Below are 19,468 nucleotides of genomic sequence, written 5' to 3'. Positions count from 1 at the left end.
GCCAGCCCGGACCCCGCCCCGGCCGCGCCCCGCGTCGCCGGGCCCCGCTCCCCCGGCTCTCGCCTCTCCGCCTCGGCACAAAGGCCCGAGATGGGGAAAGCCCAGAGGAGCCTTTTCGGCAGAACGGGGCCCAGGGAGACCGAGCCGCCGGGAGGGAAAGGCGGGGTGGACCGCGGGCCGGCACCGGGCTCCCCGCGGCTGCGGGCGAGGCGAGGCGGGGCGCGGGGCCGGTGCCTGCGGCGGGGCCTCCCGGGGGGCGGGGGTGGCGGCGCCCGCCTGCCGTTCATCAGCAGGCAGCGCGGGGCGGGCGCGCGCGCTCCCCGCCCGGCCGGCAACGTCCCATCCCCCGCCCGGTTACCAGGCAACGGCACAAAGGGAGAGCCTCGTGCGGGGCCCGGCGGGGGGGTCTCCTCGCCCGCAGCGGCGCCGGGACCGCTCCGGGAGCCGCGGCAGCCCCAGTTTCCTCCGCGCAGCGCGGCCACGGCAGCGGCGGGGCTGCGGGGAGACGGCGGGCGCGGGCCTCGCCCGGGCGGGCTTCGAGCGGCGCCACATCGCCCCCCGCCTTTGCCAGAAACGCGGCCGTGCGGTGCGGGGGAGCAGCGGCCGCTGCGGGGAGCCGCGGTTCACCCCGATTTTAAAAATGTGAAGCATCACGTTGAAGATGTGAAATATTTTTCCCCACAGTGTGTTTGGAAAACTGCACTGGCGGCAGCCGCCTCCCCTTGCTAGCAAAGTTCAGCCCCACTGCGTGCGTATGTGGCCATTCTGGAAAAGTTGCCGTGGCAGGAGGACTTTCGGGAAGTGGGAAGGGAGAACCCTGTTGGTTTTGTTACCTGAGAAGTCAGTGCAGGGCCTAATCCAAATACAGCCGCTGCCACTGACTTCCTGGGGGGCATGGCCAGCTGGAGCTGGGGAGGGTGGGCTGGGGAGAAGTGCTCAAAACCTGCCCGCACTCAACCATTTTAGATGCAGAAACTGGGGCTAGTTGTATAGGCAAAACCTAGGCTGCACCCTACAGATGCAGGCATGTGCTTGCACGTTTAAATAAGAGCAACTTTGTGTATGGACAAGTCCTTGCATTGCACTCTGGTAGCCTTCAAGTATAATCACAGTTTCCTCAGAAGGACCTTTCAGTGAGCAGGCTGCATGGTGCCCTCTCAATGGGTTTTTATTCAGTCATTCTTATTGTCCGCTACATGGCTCCAAGCACTATTTACTGTAGAACATCCAAACTTGGCACTGAATACAGATGTATTCATCTCCTTGTGGGTTTTTCTGTAGTGGTAATCACCCAAACACTTTAAAAACATTAATGTCTCTGCAACACCCTTGTAAGTTGATGACTCCCAATGCGTTTGTTCCACACCCTCTTCCCAGGGGTACTCTGCCATTTTGGGGCCTCCCTGTTTCTCCTGGATGCAGCATTGCTCTTGGTGCCTCATTCCAGAGCCAACCCTGTTGGCATGCAGCACCCCCTTGCACAACATCAGCATGCCTCATGTCTCCACCATTCATTCATTCTTTCATCCCCAACCTACCTCTTTGTCTTGACCCTTGCCAAGAGCAGCTGTAATCCTGGGGTGCTATTGTTCTCTAGGACTTTCTAGTTTCCACACATGGAGTGGGGGATTGAAAAAGCTCTGCCTAACATTTGCCAGACTGCCCACTGATTGTGGGTGGCCAGTCTGAAACATTTCAGAATATTATTTTGCAGAGGTGGTATGCTGACGAGAATACCCTGTTGATCCGAAGCAAAGACATAAGTATTATCTGCTTCACTAAGTGTCTCACCAAGCTGAGCCCCAACAAACAAGAATATTATTATTGCTGTTGAGGTAGTAGTGTTTGCAGTTGTCGTGGCTGCTTCAAATGGTTACCTTAGCAGTTGACAGCCTTGCACCTCAAGCTCATAATGAATGTGACCCTTAGAGCCCAAGGTGATGATTCAAGGAAGGACGATGATCTCAGCAAAATCTCTGTTTTCTGGATGCTGAACAAAATATCCAGATCCATAAGGTAACCATCTGTGATTTGGGGAAAACCCTCTATGAAAGTTACAGAGATTCAGTCCCAGAGTCATCTTTATTAATAACATGCAACAAGTTTATTTAACCACAAAGTCAATCCCCAAATGGTTTTCAGGTCATCTCCCATAACCAGGTCAGCTTCTTGAGTTCAAAACACATTTTAAATTTATTATCAAGAATTTAGTGTCATTTATTATTGACATAAGAGAACTGGCAGGCACCACAATGCGTTAGGAAAATCTTACTAGGTTTAGCATTACTTAAAGAAAACAGACAAAGGTGGCCTGTCTCCTGTAAAGCCTGCAGTCTTAGTTTATGAAAGGACATCAGAAGTGATTCACAAGAGAAGCAGGACCAGAGGGGCAGGGTAACAATTTCTGTTTGCATAATCCTGACTTCTGAGGTCTTACTTCGGGACAACAAGCAGCATCTGCACTAATGGCTAAGGTTTTTGGCCGGAGTTATGAAAAATGACGAGTGGTTGAAGACAAGCAGAGATGTTCAGGATCCCTTCTGGGTTTATAGCTGGCTGAGGACAGGCTATGGAGGATGTGACCAGGAGCAGGCTTCCAGGGCGTGCTGACAGCCTTCCCAAAGGTGACAAACCATTTCCCTTTCCCTGCTCAGAAATCCTCATAGTGAAATTGCTGCTAGGTAAAACCACACTTTACTCTGATCTGTGGCAGTTAACATAAGTGGAAAATAGGCAAGAGAAACACAAGCAGTCGTGTGTGCTCATGTGGAGAGACCAAGGTTGTCTGGCTGCAGAATATGGGAAATAAAATCATCTCACCTTTGAAATAAATAGATTGAAGACCTTGGCCAAATCAAGAGCATTATTAGCTATGACTCAGGGAGTCTGTGAGCCAGCTAGGAGGCTCAGCAAGCAGATACCAAGTTTGCTGGGGTGCAGCTGGACCTCTCTTAGAGCAAGCAGATGGGACACACCGCCTTGTGAGGTCTCTTCAGCCATATTGTCCCACTGCTTTCCAGTGCTACCAGGGGACACACCTGCCAAACCACAGGCCTTCGCTGTGATGTAGCCTTCCTACAGAAACAACAAAGCACAAGAGAAATGTTGATAAACCAGAGTCCTGTGGGGGGAGGGTGGGGTAAAATGAGATAGTTAAGGTGCTGGAGCCTGTGGCATCCAAGGGGAAAGCTAAAGGAGCCAATTCTTGCATCCTGGAGTAGAAAAACTTTAGGGGGGAACTAATTACTCCCTTTAGCTACTTTTTTTTTGAGGGGGAGGGGGAAGATGTTATGGAGAAGTTAGAGCCAAGCTCTTCTGGGAGAAGCACAGCGAAACAGTAACAACATTTTCGAAAAGGGAAATTCTGACTAGATAAAGGGAAAACCTCCTCACTGAGGGTGGTCCTGCACTGGCACAGGTGCCCAGAGGGCATGGGGAATCTGCCCTTTGGAGATGTTCAGGAGCTGCCTAGCCAAGGCCCTTAGCAACCTGATCTAGCTCTGGGGCTAGCCCTGCTGTGAGCAGCAGTTTGGAGTGGAGACCCCCAGACATCCCTTCCTAGCTCAACCTTCCTTTGAAACTCTGATTGTAAAATTACACAAAGCCCCACTTCCTTTTTTGACACACAGCACATAGTACTCTCCTTGGTGACAATAAGCAAGCAAGCCCTCTAGTCTGCACTAGGCTTGGGGAAAGTCTCCCAGCCAGGGCCACCCAGGATGACTTCTCCTGGCTTTCTCAAACTCACACAAATAATACTTATGAACTGGTGATAACTGGTAAATGAAACACTGAGAAGGTTATAAACCTCCTTGCCCAGTCTCACCAGCCTCTGAGCAATGGCTCTCCCCATGGCCAAGGTAGCTCAGTGACTGGTAATGAAGCAATGAGCTGCCTCAGTTTACCATTTAATCAAGCTAATTGGGCCTGGTCTGCAGCTCAGGGAGGTGTTAACTGAGATGGCTCATTCATGTGCCACTGGCATCCTCTAGAAGTGAGGAATGAGGGTAGTAACATTACCTATCGCCCCGGTTCAGTTGTCTGCTAGATGTGCCAGTATATCATAGAATGACAGAATCATAGAATTCTTTGGCTTGGAAGGGACCTTAAAGACCATCTAGGTCCAAGCCTCCGGGCATGGGCAGGGATATCTTCCACTAGACCAGGTTGCTCAAAGCTTCATCCAACCTGGCTTTCAGCACTTCCAGGGATGGGGCATCCACAGCTTCTCTGGGCAGCCTGTTCCAGTGCCTCATCACCCTCATGTCATACCTGTGCAGCTGATTTCTAAGGCACAGCAGGATGTTCAGTGTGCCAGCAGAGACCTCTAAGATACACACAGTTATCCAAAACTGTGGCACTTGCGTTATCTACAGAGGTGTTTAATCTCCGCTATACGTGGTGTAGCACACAGTTATAGCTGCTTCCACACTGAGACATGCAATGGTCTAGTAAGCTGATCTTTGCTCTGAGACCGAGCTTCCTAATGTCCTCCTGACAATGTGTCCAACCTGCCTGCATTCAGACTTCCAGCAACAGAAACTAATTTGAATAAGCCCCTTATAGGAATTACCCAACACCCCAATTTTTTTACCTCTTGTCAGACATTCAGCAAAAGACTGTCTTTGACAGTCTCTTGTGTTAAGGATGTTGGTCTCGCAAGGTTGCATACCACCCCATTGTTTTTTAGAGAGGCAAAAAGACACCAGAGAAATTCAGTAGCTCTCCATCATTAAGGCTTTCCCAGGCACCCTACAATGAGCCTAATTTAGTGACATTTCCTCTTTCAGCTCCTTCATGGGCACATGCACCTGTTCAGAAAAGAAAGAGCAATACTGCAGGCTTGGGAAGCAGGGGGTTGTGGTGGTGTTAAATTAATGGCTTAACATTGCTCTGAAAACATCATTTAAACAGAATATGATTTGGGAGTTAAAGAAAACCAATCCAACAAACGTTTCTCTTCACAGATGCTATCCCATCTCCACCCCATCTCTGTGTTGTTCCTCATGCTCTGACAGAATGCACAGCAATCTGATGGAGACATCAGCTTATATAACAGGAGCCCTCGGGTGTGGAAATAGCAAAGTATTTGGACATTTCTATCACGAAGAAACTAGAACCAAATCTCTGCCGCTGAGCCAAACAGAAAGCAGCATATATCTTATGATGCGTTGGCTAAGGATAAATATTTGCAGTGACCCAAGTAAACGTACCAGGGTCATATATTCATTACATACATTGTGCCATCAATGACAACTCTCTTGATTTAGAAGAGGCACCAAGGTGAGGCACTGCTATGGCACAATGCATTCTCATCACCTCAGTGCTCTCACGCATCTTCTCTGACACAGGGACGTGGCAATGCCTCACTGGCAATTACTCTTCACTAACAAATTCTTCCCACAAGGCAGAGATGTATATGTGGGTTCCCTGCTGTTAAAGCCTTGCTGCATTTGAACAGGTAACACAGCCTGCCTTGGGTACCTGATTTCCTTCCTTGCACAAATAAAAAGACAAAGGCCGTGGGTGAGATGTTCTTGGGAATATGAAAGCTAAGAAACCTTATTTTTAAAAAAATGCCCTGCTTGCTGAGTAATAGGACACCGTTTGCAAAATCACAGCATCTGAAACAAAGGCAAACAGCCGTCAGGTGCACAAAGCGGAACAAATCGTCGGCTCCCCATATCTGACACAGGCACACAAAATGCACCTCCTTTCACTAAAACAGCACTATCGTGCACAAACGCTTTTGCAGGAGACATGGCAGCGGAGGATGCCGCAGAAGACAAGACACCACGCACCCTCCCGCATCCACCGCGGCCGGGTGCGGTGCGGCGGCTGCCGCCGACGTGAACGCGGTCGTCCTGCGCCGCTGCCGCCCGCTCCCTACCGGGGGCCACGTCCTGCGTGGCGGCGGGCTCCCGCACGGGAAAATGGAGCGTTCTCCGAGCGGCGCCCGGACTACAGCTCCCAGAAGGCACCTGCGGCCCTGCTGCCGTGCGGGGCTGGCAGCCTCCCTCGGGCTCCGCCGGCCCCCACTCAGCCCCCCGTCCCCGGGCTGCCCGGTTGTGGTGCCGGCGACGCTCCCCCGGTGCCTCCCCGCGGGGTGGGCGTCCGGCTGCCAGCCTCGCCGCCTGGCTGCGGGAGCGTCCGCCTTTGTTGCTGGTCCTCGGCATGGCCAACAGCGGCCTCCAGCTGCCTCCCGGCATCTCTGCGGTTTACGTGGGTTTGTTCACCCGTGGGCATGGGTTGTGGAGCTGGTACGCTGGTTTTTAGGTGCAGGCTTTGAGTTTGGGGCGAGTTTTACTCCGCAGCTACGCTGCTGCTCAGAGAGGCTGAGGGGGAGACTTCACTGAGACGATGGCAAAGAGGTGGCCTGCTGTTAGGACACAAGCTATTCATTACCACACTGGGGTTTGTTCTCTGCTCACTAGTGATCCCCTAGAAACCAATCCCGTCTCTACCTTTACATTCTTCTTCCCACCCTCTTTACTATTCTGGGCATATGTGCCATAGCTTTTGTCTTCTTTTTGTTCATTCTTGAACTTAATCCCTTTTCTATGCTATTTAGTAAAGAATCAGCAGTGAATTGTCAATATTTTAAAGGGGTGTCTTTCAACTTTAAAGTCTGCCTCAGGACACAATCAAGGGGGCTTGGGACTTGGTGTTCAACTTCAGTCTTTACCCTTGTCCTTGCTCATCACAAAAGACAAGGTGGTGTGGCTTAAGCGAGGGTCTGGAAACTTTCTGTAATGAATACAGGAGGTTTGCAGGACTTGAGTGTGCCCAGGTACACAGAAGGGCTACTGACATTAGCTGATAACGATGGGCAGGGTGTTTTTATGGTTTATTCTCTGTCACAGGTTGGGTTGCATTTCTTAGAGTAGCTCCCCCCCAGCCTCCCACCTTGAATAATGCTATTGAGCAGGTGCTGGGGTTTGCTGGTGCTCAGCTTGCTAGGGCACCAGATGGAGCTGGAATATGTTCCCCAAGTACTGCTGTGTTGCCTCTGGAAAACAAGATGGCGCTGAGAGAGTCTGACATCCCACTTACCCCTTCATTCACTGCTCTGCAAGTCCCTTTTTTTGGGATGAAGACCAGCTTTTTCTCTCCCAAAGATCTGCATTTCCAGTGTACCATCACTTGATGAGGGCTAAGGAGAATCTCGATCCCCTGGTGGATGTGGGGGAGAATCACAGTGACAGAAGATGAGGGAAAGGCTGAGGTATTAAATGCCTTCCTTGCCACAGTCCTTAATAGTCAGAACAGTTGTGCTACAGGTACCCAGCCTGCTGAGCCAGAAGACAGGGAGGGGAACAGAATGAAGCCCAAATAATCCAAGAAGAAATGGTTAGCAACCTGCTACACCACTTGGACACCCACAAGTCTATGAGGCCAGATGGGATACACCCAATGGTACTGAGTGAGCTGGAGAAGGTGATCACTAACCCACTTTCCATTATCTATCAGCAATGCTGGCTAACTGAGGAGGTCCCAGTTGACTGGAAGTTGACTAATGTGATGGCCTTCTACAAGAAGGGCCGGAAGAAGGATCCAGGGAACTACAGACCTGTCAGTCTGACTTTGGCGCCAGGGAAGGTCATGGAGCAGATCATCCTGAGTGACGTCACATGGCACATACAAGAAAACCAAGTGATCATGCCCAGTCAACATGGCTTTATGAAAGGCAGGTCCTGTTTGACCAACCTGATGCCCTTCTATGACAAGGTGACCAACCTAGTAGGTGAGAGGAAGGTTGTGGATGCTGTGTACTTAGACTTCAGTAAAGCCTTTGACACCGTATCCCACAGCATCCTCCTGGAGAAGCTGGCAGCTCATGGCCTGGATGGGTGTACTCTTCAATGGATAAAGAACAGGCTAGATAGCCTGGCCCAAAGAGTTGTGGTGAACAGAGCCAAATCCAGCTGGCAGCCAGTGACAAGTGGTGTTTCCCAGGGCTCAGTATTTGGTCCAGTTCTGTTTAATCTCTTTATCAATTATCTGGATGTAGGGATTGAGTGCACCCTTAGTAAATTTGCAGATGACACCAAGCTGGGTGGGAGTGTTGGTCTGCTGGTGGGTAGGAAGGCCATAAAAGGGATCTGGTCCAGCTGGATCAATGGGCTGAATCAAGTTGTATGAGGTTTAACAAGGCCAAGTGCCAGGTCCTGCACTTGGGTCACAACAACCCCAGGCAGTGCTACAGGCTTGGGGAAGAGTGGCTGGAAAGCTGTCTGGCAGGAAACAATCTGGGGGTGTTGATCAACAGCCAGCTGAACACGAGCCGGTCGTGTGCCCAGGTGGCCAAAAAGGCCAACAGCATCCTGGCTTGTATCAGGAATAGTGTGGCCAACAGGACTAGAGAAGTGATTGTGCCACTGTATTCGACACTGGTGAGGCCCCACCTTGAACACTGTGTTCAGTTTTGGGACCCTCATCATAAGAAAGACATTGAGAAGGTCAGAGAAGGGCACTGAAGCTGCTGAGGGGCCTGGAGCACAAGTCTGATGAGGAGCAGCTGAGGGAACTGGGGCTGTTTAGCCTGGAGAAAAGGAGGCTGAGGGGAGACCTTATCAATCTCTATGACTACCTGAAAGGAGGTTGTAGCATGGAGGGTGTTGGTCTCTTCTTCCAAGTAGCAGGTGATAGGATGCAAGAGGAAATGGCCTCAAGTTGTGCCAGGAGACATTTAGATTGGATATTAGGAAAAAATTATTCACGGGAAGGATTGTCAGGCATTGAAACAGGCTACCCAGGGAAGTGATGGAGTCAGCATCCCTGGACATGTTTAAAAGGCATATAGGCAAGGTTCTTAAGGACATGGTTTAGTGCCAGAGTTAGGTTATGGTTGGACTTGATGATCCTGAGAGTCTCTTCCAACCAAAATTATACTATGATGTCAAATGGGGAGCTGGCCTGTGGCCAGTTCTGAGGTCTTTACATCAGCGGAGGGCATGATTGAAATCCCTGTACAGCAGATATTCATGTGACATGGTTTGGTGGAGATGGCAGGAGCAATTCCCACCGTTCCACTTGCCTTCCCCTTAGCATTCCCCAGCTGGGTGGCCAACAAAGAAGTCTGGCTGTGGGACAAGGCTGTGGAAGGAGGTGTGGGTTACTTGGGCCTTTCCATCTCTTGCTGGTCTCCTCTGCTTGTTTTGGTTACCTTTATGTGTGAGCATCTCTTGCTTTGACGGCAAAATGTCCACACTTCCCGAACACTGGCATGTAGAGAGAAACATCAGGCCAAGCCAGGCAACTCAGGTGTGAAATACATTTTAATTGAGTTTAAGGATCTGTAGTTTGTTTGTTGCTCAGCTGAGCATGGGACGTCCAGAAGGTGAAGGAGACATTATGGGTGGAGGAGAGGGTGTAGGAGTGCAAGAGGGAAGGAAACAAAGAGAGAAAGGTCACAAGAAGCAAATGAGAATGTGTATTTGTTTACGGATGTGATTTAATATATCGCCCCACAGTACTATGTGCTGACCCAAAGACTTGACAGCATATACACACGCACACCCAGTGAGGAACAGCAGTGCACTTCAACGCAAAGCTGCTGGCAAGCACAGCCCAACACAGCACAGCACAGCACTCGGGGTGGAGAGAAGGGACGCTCGGGTCCCACCAGCGCTCAGTGTAAACACATGCCTGGGGCACAAGGACGCCGTAGGCCAGTACACATACACCTACACACATGCACAAGGAGAGCGAGCCACTGGTGACATCCAAACACAGCTACATGTGCAACACTTGTCCAAACACACCTGCTGACACACATATGTTCACCGCACATGCTTTGGCATACAAGGGAAACACACCAGGCAGCGTACTCCCTTGGTCTAACACATGAACAGAGTGGCTCAAACGTGGCCCTGCACAAAAACCAAAAGACACACAATGCCTAGATCCAGAAATGCTTATGAACTCAAAGCAAGGGACAGGATGTAGGCCTCTCTCTCATCCTTCACCTGGGTACACCTTGTCGGAGACACCTGAACTCAAGGAGGTTTGAGGTGAAAGGGAACCAGGTGGCAGAGGGGGGAGAAAGAGCAAAAAAGGGAGCAGTGGAGGGAAGAGGGCTTCAGAGTCTGTGAGGTGGGAAAGAGCAGCAGGGTGGCTGTGCCCTGGGGACAGTGTTCAAAGAACACTTGGGTTGCGGAAGTTGTGTCCAGCAAAGCGTGCTTCATCACCAAGCTCTTCCTCAATCCTGCAGGAGAGAGAGAGAGACAGCAGATGTCAGGCCCTTGCCATGAGAAAGCAGCAGAGGCAGCAGGGCACCAGAGAGGCAGTGCATTGGCCAGGAACCTGACACAGGCCAGAGGAGCTCTGCTCCTGCCAGCTGTGGGGCTGCACCTTCACACCAAGGAAGAGGGAAGGAGTCTGCTCCAGAGATCTCCCCAGGATCCTGCTCTCATCTCTGTACTTTGCATTTATAATGTTTCCCCCACAAGGCCCATCCACCTTTGGGCTTTCAGCTTTTCCCATCCCAATTAGTCACTCTCCTGTTCTCTCTTCAGCATTCCCATCCCTGGAGACCCTTACCTCATGAGCTGGTTGTATTTAGCCAGGCGTTCAGACCTGCAGGGAGCACCCGTCTTTATCTGTAAAGCATTCCCCAAAACAAACAGTATGAGACACTGTTATGACTTGCACCAGTTTCCCATGGTGGGGCAGGGGATTCTGTCTTCACAGCCCTTTGCTTTCCTCCAGGCCTGTGCATGGGCTGGGTCTCACCTACCTGCCCCGTGCACAGTCCTACAACCAGATCAGCAATGAACGTGTCTTCAGTCTCCCCAGATCGGTGGCTCACCATCACACCCCAGCCATTCTCTTGGGCCAACTTGCAGCTGCAAGGACAAGAAATGCCATCAGTAGCTCCCCCTCCTATAACCACCACCTCAACAGGGGGAGATCCAGGCACCGTCTCCTCCCACCCTCAGCATTCTACACTCCAATAGGGACAAAGGTCTATTCATCCAATGGATAGTGTAGCACCCTGCTGCAGTTCATCACAAACCCTTCTGCAGGACAACTCAACTCACGCTTGGATGGCCTCTGTGACGGATCCAATCTGGTTGACTTTGAGCAGGAGGCAGTTGCAGGCCTTCTCTTCAACAGCTCGCTCGATGCGTTTGGGGTTTGTCACTGTCAGGTCATCTCCCACTATCTGAATCCCCACATTGGCCGTGAACTTCGACCAGGCCTCCCAATCATCTTGGTCAAAGGGATCCTCAATGGACACCACTGAAGGTACCATAGAAAAGACATGAGTCAAATCTGCCTCACTTTCCACCCCAAAAGCACAGAAGGGGTGTGCTTGTTAAGTGTGTAACACCAGTACTGATTCCCTACTGCAAGCACAAAAGCTCACCTGGATAATCACGTACAAAGCTTTGGTAGAGGTCGCCCAACTCATCTGCAGAAATGTAGCGGCTTGGGTCATCTGGGGACTTGAAGTCCAGGTCATATTTGCCATCACGGTAGAACTCGGAGGCTGCCACATCCATACCAATAACAATCTTGTCTGTGTAGCCTGCCTTGTCGATAGCTTCCTTGAGGAGCTCCAGAGCTGTGAGGAAGAAAGTTGCAGACAGAAGAGTCAGCTTTGGCACAGAACTCTGACTTTCAGTGGGAACCTCCCCCAGGAAGGTCCTGAGAGCCACTGGGAGTCTGATGGTGTGATGGGAGAGGTAGAAGGGAACCCAGAGCACAACAGAAACATCCCAGGGAGCTGTGAAGGCTATATCCAGAGGACAAGGAGGAATTAAAATACAGTTCACACATCAGTGACAGGTTGTGGGAAGGCCTTGGAAAAGTAAGCACACACGTGAGAGGTTTGTATGGAGAGGTTGTGAACAGATCAAGGTCACCCCAAGGAGGAAGGACTTAGAAACCATCCCCTAACACAGGAGGTCAATGACACTGAGGCATGGTATTTTGAACCGATGCTTGGGGAATGAGCTGAGTGTAGAAGGGCCCCAGTCACAGCAGTGCAGGCGGGTTACCCCATCTCTGCAGGGCTCTCACCTTCACTATTTTCCAGGATGTTGGGGGCAAAGCCTCCCTCATCACCCACATTGGTAGCATCTTTGCCATACTTCTCCTTGATGACACTCTTGAGGTTGTGATAGACTTCAGCCCCAATGCGCATGGCATCACGGAAGCTTTCAGCTCCCACAGGCAGGATCATGAACTCCTGCATGGCCAGTTTGTTGCCTGCATGGGAACCTCCATTGATCACATTGAAAGCCTGGAAGAGTCCATAAGAGAATCTGAGCTGAAGGAACCAGTCTTGGCACCACCTAGAGAAGGCTCCCAGAGGAGTCACCATGCCCATTCATACCACATCCCACAGGGTAATGAGTCAGACCAAAGGCACCTACAGCCTGGTGTCTCCCTTCCAACTGTGGCTCTAAGCAAATGGCTGGAGAGAACTTTCACACCTCTTTCCCTCTGAGAGGTCTCCTGAGCTGTATGTGTTTATGTGTGCTGTGTTTATCAGCAATGCTATGTCAATATCCCAGGACCTTTCTCCTTTACCCCGAGAAAATCTGAGCATTCACAACACATTTTGTGAAGGAGTTTCACAGGGCAGCTACCCCAGTGTGAAGACCCACCCATTCCCCTGTTTTGAACTGTGCCCCAGAAGGTTCACATGATGCCCTCTGGTCAACCCCCCACCACAACCTCTGCTGTATCCTCCTCAGGCTCCTCTCTTTCATATTGAAACCTGACAAATCTCAGGCCTTGGTTTGCTTCCTTGACCAGTGCAGCGCACTCAGTCCTCCATCCTTTCCTTCTCTACCTCCTAACACCCTTTGAAGTTTATTTTGGAGTTTCTGAAGGTGGATGTAAAGGATGGGGGAGTCTTACTGGCACAGGAAGGATAAGATCAGAGTTCCCAGCTAGGTCAGCAATGTGCCGATACAGGGGGACATCCTTCTCTGCAGCTCCTGCCTTGCACACGGCCAGTGAAACTCCCAGGATAGCATTGGCACCAAACTTGGCTGTGGGTAAAACCAAGGAGGAGTTAGCCTTTGTGGGCAGCAACCTTCTGCCCACTGGGTGCCCTCGCCAGCCCAGCCTTGGGCTCACCACAGCTGACAGTGCCCCCCACTCCAGCCCTGCAGCCTCCCATGCTCTTTACTTCCCAGGCCAAAAAAAGAGGAAGGAATTACATTTGTTCTCTGTGCCATCCATCTCAAGCATCAGGTTGTCTATCTTCTCTTGATCCACAACAGAGAGGCCCTGCGAGAAAGAAAGAGCTCCTGAGAAGGGGAAGCTGAGAAGAGCTGTTGGCTTTGGTGTTCAAGAAAGGAGGCGTTGATGGAGCAGCTGGGAGTACAGGGGCCTTTTTAGATTGTGGGGGAACATATACACACAAAGCTCTGGAAATTAGTGCTTCAGTATGTAGTCAAGTTAAGTAACCATAGCGATGTGGCTGCAGTGCAGTGTAGGTGTACCTAGGCTGGAGAGGGGATCAACAGCAGCCCAGGCAAGGCCACACGTTGCTGGGGACACAGGACTCTCTTGGGGATTTACTCAGCCTTTTGGCAGCTTCCAGGGAGTTTTGTGGTACAGTGGCCACACAGAAGCTAGGCAGAACAATACATGCTCAACCCCAAGCAAGCAAATGTCGACTGGATTGAGCCATCTCTGGGAGTGAGGTGGAGAGCAGGATTAGGCCAAACACAGGCAGCCCTCCACCAGGCCAGGTGTTTTCCAGCAGTGGAGAGAGCTGGGTTCTCAGCCTTCCCAGGCTGCACAGGGTGTAAGATATGGCTTCAGCTCAGCTCTCCTCAGAGCAAGATCCAGGTCTTCAGGTGTAAACAGATTGCAGCTGTGACACCACTGGTCTGCAAAAGGCTGTCCTGGGGGCGGCTGCTGAACCTTGCAGGGGTATGGTCATTGCTCATCACACCGTAAGTGCTGGGTGGGACAAGTGGGTCTGAGGCCACAATGGATGACGTTCAGTGCTAGTGGAGGAGCACATCTGAAAGAGGGAGAGCACTCTACAGGCAGCATTGAGGGGACTAGTTAGGTGATACAGATGCTGCACTGGACCAGGTAGTGTTAAATCCTTTCCGCCCAGAAAAAAGATCACTGCGGACACATACAGGCATAGAGGGCAGGAGGGGTGTGCCCAGGTTCACAGAGATCATCACTATGTCTGTTCACCCAGTGAGATGAAGAGAGGCAGAAACAGAGAGTAGGGGACAGAAATGGACCAGAGTAAGCATTGGACAAGGGAGAACAAAGAGAAATCCTTACAGAGCCCACGAGAGCAGGGGCGACAGTGCTGTTGATATGATCCACGGCCTGCAGGACCCCTAAAGAAGGGAAGAGACGGAGAAAGAGAGAGAGAGAGAGGGTGAGGCAAAGAGGAGAGTGGAAAGAGGGAGGGAGAGGACTGATAGACTGAGAGAGGGAGACAGTGAGGGAAGATCGAGGCCTGATCTTTCACTATATGCTAGGTCTGTGCCTCTGTGGTCTCCCTGAGGGCAGTAAGACACATTCATGTCATGCCAGTGGATGAGTGGTACCCTCTGGCGGAGCCCCACACTCAGGCAACCCCAGGGATGGGGTGCGGAGCAGGCATCTTCCCACCTTTTCCAAGGAAACGTGACTTGTCGTTGTCTCGCAGCTCCAGCGCTTCATAGATACCAGTGGATGCACCGCTGGGGACTGCTGCTCGAAACATGCCTGGGAAACAGCAAAACACCAGTGTGAGACAAAGCAGAGTGTGAAAAGGAGGGAAAGCCTTTGTGCACCTGCTTCTGTCCCACTTTTGAGGCAAAGGATGTAGCAACCATTTGTGCAAATGGATGGTCCTGCTGGATGGCTGCTCTTGGCTGGTATCCTCAGAGATGGAGCAGATGGCAGAAATAAACACACCCGGGGCTTCCACATTGGGACACCTGGATCTTAGGCACCCACTGTTCCCAGAACTATGGATTATGGGTGGCTTCTCACCCCTCTTCCTGGTTCCAGAGGCAGCCTGACCAACACACAACCAGTGGCTTTCCCCTCCTCAGACTGGGACAGCATTTCTGCCTCAGTGAAGAAAGAAGAGACTGGTCAGATGCCTGTTTTGGCCCCTCACTGCTCTTCACCCCTCAGCCCACCTAGCTTTGGGCCCAGCACAGATGCACCTCTTCCATTTGAGACACATGTGCATGTACATGCCTGAACAGAGATCTTGGGGACAAGCCTTCCCCTGCCTCATGAGCATGGCCATGGATGTGTTTCCAAACTTGTATTGTGTCCCAGGAGTAAAATCATGGCTGCAGGAGGGCATCACAGGGACAGGACAAGAAGATAAATATATTTGTGTTAGCTACATTTTCCATCCTTGCCACTAGCAGGCACACTGGTCAAGTCAGATACATAGCAGCCAGCTACCTTACTGCTATTTGCCTGGCACGTGTGCTGAGTTGCTGGGCATACACACAAGCAGAGCCCCAAGGAGAATTTTGGTCTCTGCCCCTTCCCCTGGCTTGCTATCTGCCAGAGTTTCAGTGGAGAAGACTCTCTGTACTCTCGGCAATGCGTGCCAGGCTGCCACGCAGTTCCAGCTTAGCCAGGGTAGGCAGAATCTCCCCCCATCTCTTGTCCTCACCTACATACCTTTGTGTGTGTACAGGTCCACCTCAACGGTGGGATTCCCACGAGAGTCCAGGATCTCACGGGCATGGATCCTCTCGACTGCCATGGTGAGTCTGGGGAGAGGAAAGGAGAAGGCAGGACCAGCACATGCTCAGTTCTGAGAGACCTCAAGATGTGGTGCTCACCTATCTAATGTCTAGACAAGACACTGACAGAGAGAAGGGAGCTCAAGGAAGAGCAACCTTAGGAGCTGGAGCTAAAACTACTGTCTCAAATAAATTTAGCTATTAAGACACAGATTGTGGGAATCTACCCACATTTTGTGCAGGAACTGGTTATCTATTTGAATTTATTCCATGCCTTTGCTGCAGATAACAAACTCGGAGCTCCCTCTTCCACTGTGCCATGGCTGACTGCTGCCCCTTCTCATGGCTCCTGATATGAGTCCAGGTGGCAGAGACATGGAGCTTGCCCCAGCACCCACCGGCAGTGGAGAGGGAAGGATCAGCTGGCACAGCCAGGAGGTGCCCCTGGCCCCAGCGCCAAGGACCAGCTGCCAGCTCCTAGCGTTTCCCTTCCCCTTGCTGAGGGAGAGGCTTGTCGGTCCCTGCTGGGGCCAGGCAGCCAGTGGCCACTGTGTCCATGCGTGGCGGACAGGGTGCCAGCTGAGCGAGCGGTGTCTGCCTGGGGCAGAGCTGGGCAGGTTGGGGCGGGGGCGACTGGCCCATGGGGACCATCAGCCCCTCTCAGCCTGCAGCATGGGGAGCTGCCCCAGCCTGGCTCCCACAGAACCCCAGCTGCATCCCCCCAGCCTTCCCGTCACCCCTGTGAGCCACTAGGTCAGACTGTGCTGAGACGGTGGGAGCATGGCTGAGGCCAGCAGCCGGAGGAGGCCAGCAGCCCGAGGAGCCATCTTGTTGAAGGCTGTGGTGCCTCAAAGGTGGAAGAAAGGGCTCTGGAGGGCGGGGGGACTCAGCCCTGCCTGAACACCAGGCCTGGGCCCACCTCCCGACCCTTTGCTCTGCTCCTGACATGGGGAAGTGGATGAGAGCAGGAGGCATCTCTTGAATGTGGAGAGTGAAGAAACCTGGTGTTTTGGGTATGCCTAGTTAAAAACAGGCTTGGGGGTAAGGACAGCCCTTTGAAAGAGCTTGTTTTGCTGAAGTTTGCTCTCTCAGGGTGTCCAAAATAACTCAGCCACTTTATCTCCACCTTTTTATTCCCTCAGCTGCGGTGCCAGGGAGCCACATCCCCCCCAAAGAGGGAGTAGCAGCAGCAAGGGCCATGTCACCCCACACCCCCACTCCTGCCAGGTTTTCCTCCTGCAGCTCCCACAGATGATTCACTAAACCCTGAGCAGTGCTGGACCCCCATAAAACTTGGTGCAGAGGCCAGGCCCAAGGTGAGCACAAGGGCCCAGGCAGAATGATGCCATAGTATCATAGAATGTCCTGAGTTGGAAGGGACCCACAAGGATCATCAAGCCCAGCTCCTGTTCCTGCACAGGACAACCCCACAGTTCACACCATGTGTCTGAGGGCCTTGTCCAGTCTCTTCTTGAACACTGTCAGGCTTGGGGCTGTGACACCTCCCTGGGGAGCCTGTTCCAGTGCTCCACCACCCTCCAGGGGAAGAACCTTCTCCTAATGTCCAACCTAACCTCTCCTGGCACATCTTCCTGTCATTCCCTTGGGTTCTGTCACTGGTCACCAGAGAGGAGAGATCAGCACCTGCCCCTTCTCCTCCCCTTGTGAGGAAGCTGTAGCCCCATGAGGTCTCCCCTCAGTCTCCTCCAGGCTTAACAAACCAAGTGACTTTAGCTGCTACTCATACAGCTTCAGCTCCAAACCCTTCACCAACTTTGTGTGTGAACATGTGAACCATGGTGTGCGTGAGCATCTGGCAGGGGTACGGCCAGCACAGGTGCTCAGCACGGGGTAGGCAGGTATGCATTGGGGGGGTGCTGCAAACATTACAGCACTGAGAGGAGCTGAGAAGTAGGCTGGGGGAAGAGCAGAGTTAAGTCTCAACGGCATTGCCTGGGTTGGGTAGAAATCACACAGGTGTGAGGAAATCATGCTGCTCTGAATTTCCAGCAAGAGCTTCCCATACTGGGGAATTTCAGTTAGTGACATGAGGGCTCTCTGGAGCCTGCGCAGGTCCCTCCATCCTGTCCATCTGGGTTGGGATCCCCCATCAGCTGCTTTGGCAGCACTCCTCACACCATCTGGCACACGCCACGGGAACTTCCTCCAGAGCCATGCTGGCACAGCTGCGAGCTTCCTTTGCAGCAGTGCCTTGGCGATGCCCCACTAGCCTCCACAGAGGAGAGGGGAACAGGACTCCCTTAAAGTGATCTTTGACAGCAAGACCTGTGCCAGATGCAGTGCCTCTCTGCTTACGTGGTCGTGTTGCCCGTGGTCACGTTCTTCTGCCCTCCCTGTTGGGGCCAGCTCTGAGGAAGCCAAATTAGAAGCCCAAACCCAGCCTTGCCTGCCCTGTGCCATTGCTCACTTAATCTCTTCTCCCTACGCCTTTCTGCACTTCTGTTGCTCCCTCTTGTCCCCCTGCATTTGCTATCCTTTGAACAGTACAAAGAACCACCCTGAAATCCCTGGCATCATCTGCACTGTCCTGAAAGGAGGTCAGAGATGGATAAGCTGGGATAAGAGACTGGGACAGAGCCATAGCCGGGAGCCCATAGATGAAGAGAAGAGAGAAGCCAAGCTGGAGGCTGGGCAGGGCACCCCAGGAGACGGGCAGTGCTGCAGTGCCTTCCTGTGGGCACTGCTCTGTGGCACTGCGTGTCGCCAGGGCACCATCTTGCTGGAGTTGGTGCTGCAGAAATTCCCCCTCCCTGCTCCACAGGCCAGCATGGCGAAGTCCTTTCCCCCAAGCCACCACCACCAGCCCCGTGTGCTGCTGCGATTCCCCAGGGCTGGGCACTGCTCCCAGGAAGCCCGCACTGCTGCAGTGTCGTGGCTGATGCAGCTATTGCTCGCTTGACTGTCACCTCCTCTCCCTGCTGCCCCCCCGCCGTGTGGTGTGGGGCTGTGCAGATAAGCAAACATCACCCTCCCCCCTCCCCTCCCTGGGACACGGCTGAGCGCTTGTGTTGATGTCAACACTTCGGGAGGCTCGGGGGAGGGGGGCTGGTCTGCTCTGAGGCTGGGTCCTTTCCCCAGCAGTGCCCAAACTGAGCCTTGCCTCCTCCCCACTGCCACCCTCCTCCCGCAGGTAAAGCTCCATCCCGCAGCACCTCCCGGCAATGCCCTTGGGAGCAGCACCACCTATCTTTGTAGGTTGCCCACCTCCTGTAGTTCCCTAGGTTCACATCTGAAATTATGCTTGCCAGGGGGGGTAGGGAAGGAGGGAGTACCTGAAATTAAAATATGAAAGAAAAGTGAGAAGGGTGGGGGTGAAGAGAAGGAGGTGGGAGGAGCAGAAGGAGGAAGTGAGGGGAGTTTAGTCGTTAATGCCGCTCATCATGGACCTTCTCCGCAGGGACCCCAAAGTGCGTGTGAGGTTTGGAGGGCACAGGCTGGGGAGCAGAAACACGCATGCAGTGAGGGGGTGCTGGCCGTGGGGAGACACTTACCTTCCTAGGGCAGGGGTGAACGTGAGATTGAGAAAGTGCTGGTAGAAAGGAGGACGAAGCTGAGGTGGGATGCAGGACCTCAAGGGGAGATGATGTGTCCTCTAAGCCGACAGCGGCGGCAGCAGGAGGATGGAGACGCCCCTGATAGGGCCGGGACAGCAGCATGTGACCCAGAGCTGCGATGAGTCAGGATTTAGCAAAGCTTTGCAAACAGCACGTAGAGGATGGAGAGAGAAAGAGAGAGAGAGAGAGAGGGAGGGAGAG

At 52.6% G+C, this 19,468-nt stretch overlaps 2 protein-coding genes across 3 annotated transcripts in view; one reads left to right on the top strand and one right to left on the bottom strand.

Moving 5' to 3' along the window:
* PHB2 (prohibitin 2) overlaps nucleotides 1-19,468 on the top strand; it is a 108,627-nt gene that overhangs the window by 56,867 nt on the left and 32,292 nt on the right. The window lies entirely within an intron of this gene.
* On the bottom strand, nucleotides 9,261-19,427 carry ENO2 (enolase 2). 2 transcript variants are annotated; one of them, XM_005506286.4, is made up of 12 exons: nucleotides 19,205-19,427; nucleotides 15,628-15,719; nucleotides 14,608-14,703; nucleotides 14,272-14,330; nucleotides 13,179-13,248; nucleotides 12,874-13,007; nucleotides 12,028-12,250; nucleotides 11,372-11,569; nucleotides 11,043-11,244; nucleotides 10,739-10,847; nucleotides 10,543-10,601; nucleotides 9,261-10,207 (listed from the first exon to the last, which is right to left on the bottom strand). In XM_005506286.4, exons 2-12 carry the CDS (start codon nucleotides 15,710-15,712, stop codon nucleotides 10,138-10,140), a joined length of 1,305 nt encoding a protein of 434 aa, XP_005506343.1. In that variant the 5' UTR covers nucleotides 15,713-15,719; nucleotides 19,205-19,427; the 3' UTR covers nucleotides 9,261-10,137. The 2 variants fall into 2 exon arrangements, with proteins under 2 accessions (XP_005506343.1, XP_064884229.1); XM_065028157.1 differs by lacking the exon at nucleotides 14,272-14,330.

The sequence above is a fragment of the Columba livia genome, chromosome 1, assembly GCF_036013475.1.
Source record: "Columba livia isolate bColLiv1 breed racing homer chromosome 1, bColLiv1.pat.W.v2, whole genome shotgun sequence".
In the NCBI taxonomy this organism is placed as follows: domain Eukaryota; kingdom Metazoa; phylum Chordata; class Aves; order Columbiformes; family Columbidae; genus Columba; species Columba livia.
Note: the sequence above shows the minus strand (reverse complement) of the source record. Positions and strands in the feature narration are given on the sequence as shown.